This window comes from Theropithecus gelada, chromosome 19, assembly GCF_003255815.1.
Source record: "Theropithecus gelada isolate Dixy chromosome 19, Tgel_1.0, whole genome shotgun sequence".
NCBI classification, from domain to species: domain Eukaryota; kingdom Metazoa; phylum Chordata; class Mammalia; order Primates; family Cercopithecidae; genus Theropithecus; species Theropithecus gelada.
Genome location: NC_037687.1, coordinates 30,091,696 through 30,101,464, shown reverse-complemented (window position 1 = coordinate 30,101,464; position 9,769 = coordinate 30,091,696). Strand labels below are relative to the sequence as shown.

The 9,769-nt window shown below is 47.3% G+C and overlaps 1 protein-coding gene across 12 annotated transcripts in view; it reads left to right on the top strand.

Moving 5' to 3' along the window:
• Window positions 1-4,141: 4,141 nt before the first annotated feature.
• ZNF160 (zinc finger protein 160) overlaps window positions 4,142-9,769 on the top strand; it is a 37,471-nt gene continuing 31,843 nt past the window's right edge. For all 12 annotated transcript variants that reach the window (XM_025366952.1, XM_025366949.1, XM_025366950.1 and 9 more), the window contains exon 1: window positions 4,142-4,311. Coding sequence is in view for 1 of the 12 variants with exons in the window: in XM_025366949.1 (XP_025222734.1) it covers window positions 4,258-4,311 (54 nt within the window). In the remaining 11 variants the exon portion in view is untranslated. The remainder of the gene's footprint in view (window positions 4,312-9,769) is intronic.

Here is a 9,769-nt window from a genome sequence, read left to right as displayed (position 1 = left end):
ACAAATATAGTAAGAATATGGATGTAATCCCAGCACTTTGGGAGGCCGAGACGGGCAGATCACGAGGTCAGGAGATCGAGACCATCCTGGCTAACATGATGAAACCCCATCTCTACTAAAAAATACAAAAAACTAGCCGGGCGAGGTGGCGGGTGCCTGTAGTCCCAGCTACTCGGGAGGCTGAGGCAGGAGAATGGTGTGAACCCGGGAGGCGGAGCTTACAGTGAGCTGAGATCCGGCCACTGCACTCCAGCCTGGGTGACACAGCGAGACTCTGTCTCAAAAAAAAAAAAAAGAATATGGAAAATACCCTAAAATGTTTTAAATGTGGGGGATAAGGATAAAATGTTTTTTTATCCTTAGAGTGTTCAGTGTCATAATTTGAAAAGAATAATTATGGTTTATGACCTTCCTTTTAAAAATTAACATACACAATGTGAATTTTGTTTTGTTTTGGTAGATAAAGTAGAAATTATATATTCACCCTGATAACGTTGTTAGGAATTTTAACTTGTGACCACTTTACAGGAACTGCAATGAACTCCTTCTAAGGTTTAGTTTCAGTATTGACAGTGATAATGCCAAACACTGAAGTGTTTGTTTATATTCTAAGGTTTATTTTCAACTTTAGTAAAATTACTTTGTTATTTTTTATGATTTTTACTAGGCTTCTGTAGTCAACCACCTTGCTGAGGTCGCTCCAGCACTGCTAATTTTGTCTTGCACATTTCCATATATTATAAATGAACTTGGCTTTTTATTTAATCAGCAGTTTTGTTGATGACACCTTAGTACTCATAGTTTTAAATTTGTGATATGTGGAACTGTTGTATCAGGGAATATCTATTGATTTGTGTGTTTTAGTGTAACATTTCCTTCTCTAGTGCAGAGGAGAAGTGCTCAGCAGGAGTTTCTCCAAAACCTGCACAAACTCCAGAACTTTTTAAATGGTCTTTTTTTTCTTTTTTTTGGAGACAGACTCTTGGTCTCTTGCCCAGTAGAGTGCAGTGGTGCAATCCTGGCTCACTGCAGCCTTAACTTCCTGGGCTCAAGTGATCCTCCCACCCCAGCTTCCCGAGTAGCTGGGACTACAGATGCGCACCACCACACTTGGCTAATTTTTGTATTTTTTGTAGAGACAGGGTTTCACCATGTAGACCACGCTGGTCTCAAACTTGTGAGCTCAAGGGATCTGCCTGCCTCGGTCTCCCAAAGTGCTGGGATTGCAGGTGTGAGCCACCGTGTACAGCTACAAACTTTTCTTTTTTGAGGTTTTTGATTACTAATTCACTATTTATTCATTCATTAATTTGTTCATTCATGGGATGCAGTCTCATTCTGTCACCAGGCTGGAGTGCAGTGGCATGATCTCGGCTCACTGCAACCTCTGCCTCCTGGTTTCAAGCAATTCTCCTGCCTCAGCCTCCTGAATAGCTGGGACTACAGACATGTGCCACCACGCCCAGCTAATTTTTATATTTTTAATAGAGACAGGGTTTTACCATGTTGACCAGGATGGTCTCGATCTCTTGACCTCATGTGATCCGCCCGCCTCAACCTCCCAGAGTGCTGGCATTACAGGCTCGAGCCACCGCACACAGCCTTATTTATTTGTTATTATTTATTTATTTATTTGAGACAGAGTCTCGTTCTGTCAACCAAGCTGGAGTTCAGTGGCACAATCTCGGCTCACTGCAGCCTCTGCCTCCCTGGTTCAAGCAATTCTCCTGCCTCTCAGCCTCCTGAGTAGCTGGGATTACAGGCGTGGACCACCACGCCCGGCTAATTTTTGTATTGTTAGTAGAGACGCGGTTTGGCCATGTTGGCCAGGCTGGTCTCGAACTTCTGACCTCATATCCGCTCACCTCGGCCTCCCAAAGTGCAGGGATTGCAGGCATGAGCCACCATGCCCAACCCTCTGAACCATTATTTGTCAGTGTAATTTGGAACAACTTTTCCTTAACAACACCCCTCCCAAGAGTAGGCTTTTTTTTTTTGTTGGAAAGAGAGACAGGTTCTCACTCTATTGCCCAGATTGGAGTGCAGTGTCAGGATCATAGCTCACTGCAGCCTCGAACTCCTGGGCTCAAGCAATCTTCCTAAGTAGCCGGGACTATAGGTGTGTGCCACCATGCCCAGATAATTTTTAAAAATTTTCTGTAGAGATGGGAGTCTTGCTATGTTGCCCAAACTGGTCTTGAACTCCATGATGAGCCAGGCTCACACCTGTAATCCCAACACTTGGGGAGGTCGAGGCAGGAGGATCAGTTGAGGCTAGAAGTTCAAGACCTGCCTGGGCAACATAGTGAGAATCCACTTCTGCAAAAAGTAAAAAAATTAGTAAAGTGTGGTGGTGCAAACCCATAGTCCCAGCTATTTGGGAGGCTGAGGTAGGAGGATCACTTGAGTTGAAGGCTGCAGTGAGCTATGGTCTTGACACTGCACTCTAGCCTGGGCAACACAGCAAGATGCTCTCTCAAAAAATAAATAGACCGGGCACAGTGGCTCACACCTGTAATCCCAGCACTTTGGGAGGCCAAGGTGTGGGGGATCCCTTGAGTTCAGGAGTTCAAGGCTAGCCTGAGCAACATGGCAAAACCCCATCTCTACAAAAAGTACAAAAATTAACTAGGCGTGGTGACGTGTGCCTGTAGTCTCAGCTACTGGGGAGATTGAGGTGAGAGGACTGCCTAAGCCTGGTAGATGAAAAGTTGCAGTGAACAGAGATGACGCCACTGCACTCCAGTCTGGGTGACAGAGCAAGACTCTCTCCAATAAATAACATAACATAACATTACATAACATAACATAACATAACATAACATAACATTTCCCTGAATAACTGTAGTCATGCCAAATGCTCATCCACAGCCCTATAACTTGTGCTTGTGCTTTCTAGCCTTGTTTACTTCTCCATGTATGAAAAAAAAAAAAAAAGCTTGTTAGTTTGTGTCTCTTGGACATCTTCACATCTTGTAGTTGGAACATTCTCTCTATTGCAATAGTCCTTTTGAATAAAATCTTTCCTTTTCTAAGTCTGAATTTGCCATTTACAGTGGTAAATGTCTTAATTGTTCTGAGATAAATTATGTATATTCTCTTCTTGTGGCAGAGGGCTTAATATATATTCAGTAGGTGAAAGTGGTTCCTGGGGCCAGGCATGGTGGCTCACGCCTGTAATCCCAGCACTTTGGGAGGCTGAGGCGGGTGGATCACTTCAGGTCAGGAGTTCGAGACCAGCCTGAGCAACATGGTGACACTTCATCTCTACTAAAGGACGTGGTGGAGGGCGCCTGTAATCCCAGCTACTCGGGAGGCTGAGGCAGGAGAATTGCTTGAACCCGGGAGGCCGAGGTTGCAGTGAGCAGAGAGCATGCCACTGCACTCCATCCTGGGCGAGAGAGTGCGACTCCAGCTCAAAAAAAAAAGTATAGGCGTTTGAGGTTGTCATCTCGTACAGAATAGAAAATAGTGAGTATTTAAAAAGGGCAATGCAATTTATATATATATTTTAAAAGTTATTGCTAATTTCAGGGCTTTTAAGTTACTTAATTTTAATCGCAGAAACTTTCCAGGATGCCATCACCGCTCCGTGTCGACCCACATTCCCAGACTCCTGGGCTGCTTCAGCGTCAATAACATTACTGGGTAAACGCGCTAGCAAAAAATGGTTTCAACATAAACCGTTTCCATTCTAAGAGGAAAGCAGTTTGGTTTCCAAAATAACCTACACAACTGTGCCTTTAACTTGAAACCTTTTGAAACACCTACGCCGTTCCACATGACACTACAGACTAAAGGCTCTGGGCGCTGGGCTCTGGGCAGTGGGCCTCACACGAAATCACTGACCCTAGCGTGTCCCGGCCCGGCCCGCCCCACCTCTCCCCCGAGACCCTCCCAGGCGGTCCCTCCCCCCGGTTCCTCCCCGCCCTTCCCCGGTGGCTCCTCCCCGGCGCGCCCCCGGGTCCCTCCCACTCGGCCACTCCCCGCCGCTCCCCGGTGGCTCCTCCTAGTTCCTTCCCTGGGGTCTCTGCCCCTGGGCCCCTGCCCCAGCCCCAGCCCGGCTCTCTCAACGCCCCGCCCTTTTCCGGTTCCGCCCACCTCGGGCCCCGCCCCAGGCCACTGGGTCGCTTCCCTCCGCGCAGTTGCCCCCAGACCCGGAAGTGGATCGTGCGGAGCAAGCATCACACCATGGCGTATGAGTGTTCCTCTGTGTAGAGTCAACCTGAGCCTCGCCGTCCCCCGTTCGCACACCCGATGCCCGGGGGTTGCTACGGACTTAACATCTCCGCACCGCACCCTCCACCTCAGGTAAATAGGCTTTGCGGTGTGGGCCCGGAGACGCTTCCTTTTGGGTTAAAGTCGCCCTGAGGCTGGTCCCTGCCCCCGGTCTTTCTGCCTCGGGCCAAGTAAACATGGCCTTTCCCTGTTTTTTAAACGTTTAAGCAGGATTTTCCTGCTTAAAATCCTTTACTGACGCCTCCTCCCGCCCCTCATCGCTTAAAGTCCTTACCGCCTGCCCTGGGCGCCTCCCAGCCTCGCCCTCGTCGGCCCCTGGAGCGCAGCGCCGCAGCCCCAGTCCTGGGGGGGCCGCGCCTCTGCTTGATCCTGGAATCCTGCAGATCCCACTCCTGTCCTAAGGCGTCGTCACCCCCTACCTCCCTCCTCCTCGTGCCGGGCCCTGCTGCTCCCCAGGCCTCCCCTTCGCAGTCACCGCTTCCCTTGAGTCCTTGTGGGGAGGTGCCCGGGGCCTGTCCTGTGATACCCCGTGTTTTTGCCTGCCCAGCTCCACCCCCTGGAAAATGTACTCCTCCGACATGCAGACATCCTACTCCAAACCCTCCAGTGAATGTGTGGCCCCAGGGAATCAGGAGAGAGACAAAGAGCGACTGAGAGGAGATGGAAAAACCAAGAAAGAGAAAAAGAAAAATGAGGGAGACCCATAAACAGATAGCAAAGTGGAGGATGGGTGAGGGATTTGCAGAGAGACAGAGTGAAAGAAGCAGTCAAGAAAGTAGCAGGGGCAGAAAAGCAATTGGCGAAATGTAGAGAAAAGCTCGATGTCCACAAATGAAGGACCACAAGATAAGGAGACGGACAGCAAAGAAGGAGCCTCCTCAGACAAGAGAGTGAGGGAGAGGCGAAGAGATTGGGAGCCAGGACAGACAGAGCAGCGTGGTGCTGGGACAGCAAGAGGGGACAGCCGGTGACAAGGCGAGCAGAGGGAGGACTACAACACGGGGAGGCCTCAGTCTGGGAGTGCCAGATAGCGAGGATAAGCGGGTGTTTAACAGGGAAGAGGGAATTTAACAGGGAGAGCAGAGGAGGCGCAGAGATGGGGTAAGAAAGAGGCAGAAATAGTTGGAGACTGGGACGATGAAAAGATTGGAAAGAAAGCGCCACAAGAGTTGAAACAAATTGCAAGAATGGAGTAGAACAGATATAAGGGGGGAAAACAAAGAAGGGAGAAACAGCAGAAGAAAAAAGAGCCACAAAATCAGCAGAATTCTAGGGGGAAAATAAAAGGGGGAAAAGAAGGGCTGGAGAGACAGGGTGAAAGTGAGAGGTACAAAATGGGGGGAGAGGAACACATAGTTACAAAGAGGGGCGCCCTGGGGCCAGATGAGAGGTAAGTTGAGATTGGATATGACAATTTGATTTCTCTATTTATAATGTATTACATTTAAATTGTAACCTTACTGTTTCAATTCTACATGTAGGGATGAGAATTACAAAGCTCTGTAAAAGGTTTGTGCATTTTATAATTATAGCCTCAGAGGCTAGCTTTCTTTTTTTTTTTTTTTTTTAATTTATTTATTTTTTTTTTTTATACTTTAAGTTGTAGGGTACATGTGCATAACGTGCAGGTTTGTTACATATGTATACTTGTGCCATGTTGGTCTGCTGCACCCATCAACTCGTCATTTACATCAGGTATAACTCCCAATGCAATCCCTCCCCCCTCCCCCCTCCCCATGATAGGCCCCGGTGTGTGATGTTCCCCTTCCTGAGTCCAAGTGATCTCATTGTTCAGTTCCCACCTATGAGTGAGAACATGCGGTGTTTGGTTTTCTGTTCTTGTGATAGTTTGCTAAGAATGATGGTTTCCAGCTGCATCCATGTCCCTACAAAGGACGCAAACTCATCCTTTTTTATGGCTGCATAGTATTCCATGGTGTATATGTGCCACATTTTCTTAATCCAATCTGTCACTGATGGACATTTGGGTTGATTCCAAGTCTTTGCTATTGTGAATAGTGCTGCAATAAACATACGTGTGCATGTGTCTTTATAGCAGCATAATTTATAATCCTTTGGGTATATCCCCAGTAATGGGATGGCTGGGTCATATGGTACATCTAGTTCTAGATCCTTGAGGAATCGCCATACTGTTTTCCATAATGGTTGAACTAGTTTACAATCCCACCAACAGTGTAAAAGTGTTCCTATTTCTCCACATCCTCTCCAGCACCTGTTGTTTCCTGACTTTTTAATGAGGCTAGCTTTCATTTGCCCATGCTGTTCAGCCACTGGGCGGTGACTTGCCTCATTCGGTTGTGGGTCTCCCTCTTCCTGTTTCCTAGGATGGGGTAGGGTGTGGGGCAGTGAAGAGGGGCAAGGCGTGACTGACTGTCACTGCCTGGTGCCTTGTATTTACCTTTCATCTCACAGTTCATGTTGAAGGTTGAGATAAAGCTTATCTAATTCAGTCTCTTTTTCTATATGTAATTATTGCTGAAGTAAGCTTTTGTGGAATCCTATATTGGCTCATGTCATTCTTTTCTAAATGTGATATATTTTCAATTTTTTCCCTTTGTAGAATTCCATATATAGTTAAATAATATATACATATTAAATAATATATATATATTCAAAATGGTTTCCATTGGAAGTTAATTGTGTTGAGTTCAGATTGAGGTCTGCACGCTTTCTACTCTTTATCACATATTGGGAATACTCTTTGGTAGTCAGTAGGTAATTTTATTCATATTTATTTATTTTTGAGACAGAGTCTCACTCTGTCACGCGGGCTGGAGGGCAGTGGCATGATCTCAGCTCACTGCAACCTCTGTCTCCCAGGTTCAAGCAATTCTCCTGCCTCAGCCTCCTGAGTAGCTGGGATTACAGGTGTGCGCCACCATGCCTGGCTAATTTTTTGTATTTTTAGTAGCGACAGGATTTCACCATGTTGGCCAGGCTGCTCTCAACCTCCTGACCTCAAGTGATCCACCTGTCTTGGCCTCCCAAAGTTCTGGGATTACAGGCGTGAGCCACCGTGCCTGGCCCTTATTTATTTATTTATTTTGAGATGGAGTCTTACTCTGTTGCCCAGGCTGGAGTGCACTGGTGTGACCTTGGCTTACTGTCACCTCCACCTCCCAGGTTCAAGCAATTCTCCTGCCTCTGCCTCCCAAGTAGCTGGAATTACAGGCACCTGCCACCACACCTGGCTAATTTTTGTATTTTTAGTAGAGATAGGGTTTCATTATATTGGCCAGGCTGGTCTCGAACTCCTAATCTCAAGTGATCCCTCCCAAAGTCCTGGGATTACAGGCATGAGCCACTGCGCCGGCCATCAGTAGGGATTTTAGATGGTGTCAACGTGTATTTGGTAAAGATATCAATGACTTTTTTTTTTTTTTAAACCTTAACATGAGAACCTATTAACTAATTTGGTTTTTTTTTTTTTTGAGACGGAGTCTCACTCCATTGCCATTTTTTGTATTTTTAGCAGAGACAGGATTTCACCATGTTAGCCAGGATGATCTCAATCTCCTGACCTCGTGATCCACCCGCCTCAGCCTCCCAAGTGCTGGGATTACAGGCATGAGCCACTGTGCCCGGCTAACTAATTTGTTACTAGTCCGTTTTCTTCCCTTATGTCATCTGTTAAAATAGTGACCTGTGAACTACTAAGTGGATGTCCCCCTCAAGTCCCTTTTGTCAGTTCTATTTTCTGTAAATGTGGAAGGATGGGCCGGATTGCCTCAAAACTTTATTCCAGCAGAGCTTATGTGTTCATGAAAAAATTTGCTGAGAGTTCATTTCTATAGCTGACAGTCTTTCACTGTTTTTAACACCAATAGCCATGTTTTCACAGTTCTGCGTTTCATAAGTATGTTGTGTGTTTCTGGAAAAGAGGAATTAAATGTTTGGGATCAGTGTGATAAAGCCGTGAAGGAGAAGTTTCTTTTGCCCAGGTATATGAAAGAAGATCCTGGAATTTTCCAGGGAGGTGTGAGAAAGTCTAGTGTTACCCATTGGCCCTTCGAGGCTGTCGTAGAGTCAGATACATCTTCTAATTCAACTTCGATGACTTGGTGAAACGTCTCCCCCTCGAGCCCTCAGTAAACCCACCTGCAACATGAAGGTGAGAGACTCAGTAATATACCTCAGTCTGAGCAACACTGACCCCCTTAATGTTTGGCAAAATTGGGTGTCCATCTGTGTTTTGCAGTTCTTCTAGGAAGTGGGGAGTGCCCACTGCCATTAAAAATGTAAATGGGACTCAGTCCTTTAAAATTTAAAACAAAACAAAACTAAAACCACAAGGATGGAAGCCAGGGCATAGACTCAGAGTCAGACCATCTTCAGAGGCCTTTCTCTGCATTAGAGTTATGGCTAAATCTAAAACAGTCATGTCAGTCCCTGGCAGGGAACCCTCCACCGGCTTCCCGTGTTCCCCAGGACAAAAGCCCAGCTCCTCACTGTGGCTCCACAGCCCTGTGTCCAGGGCCCCTGCCAGTGTCCAGCCTCCTCCTGGGAGCTTGCCCTCCTCTCCTGACTCCCTCTGCCCCAGTCACATTTGCTTTTCTCTTTTCCCAAACATCAAAACCTTTCCTGTCTCAGTGTTTGCCCCTGCTCTTACCCTGTGTCCCCAAATCATCACAGCTCTGTCCCTTTCTTCTCCTTCGGGTCTAGCCTCAGAGCTGTCTCCTGCCCCCTTGCACCCCCATCTGAAGTTTTCTCTGCATCACTGTCTATCACGTTACTCAGGTTTCACTGTCTCTGCATCCATCACCACATCAGACACCTTTCTGCGTGGATTATTTTGAGTGTTTTTTTTTTTTTTTTTTTTTTTTTTGAGACAGAGTCTCACTCTATCGCCCAGGCTGGAGCGCAGTGGCCAGATCTCAGCTCACTGCAAGCTCCGCCTCCCGGGTTTACGCCATTCTCCTGCCTCAGCCTCCCGAGTAGCTGAGACTACAGGCGCCTGCCACCTCGCCCGGCTAGTTTTTTGTATTTTTTTTTAAGTAGAGACAGGGTTTCACCGTGTTAGCCAGGATGGTCTTGATCTCCTGACCTCGTGATCCGCCCGCCTCGGCCTCCCAAAGTGCTGGGATTACAGGCTTGAGCCACCGCGCCTGGCCTATTTTGAGTGTTTTGTGTCGCCCTCCGTTGGAGGACGCAGTCTCCATCTTGGCCACAGGACGACTCTAGCACCTCCGGGGTGGTGATTCAGATGCTGGGGCTGGGGTCGGGCTGAGGAGTCCTCAGGGAAGACCAAAAGGATAGGGCGGGTAGTGAGGATGGTCCCATATTCTGGAAATTTCATCTGTAATTGGTCTAAACCTCCTGTGGCTATTTATTCCAGTCTATATAAGAGCAGAAGGCATGGCCGGGCACGATGGCTCACGCCTGTAATCCCAGCACTTTGAGAGGCTGAGGCGGGCGGATCACTAAGTCAAGAGATTGAGACCGTCCTGGCTAACATGGTGAAACCCTGTCTCTAGTAAAAATGCAAAAACTTAGCCGGGCGTGGTGGCGG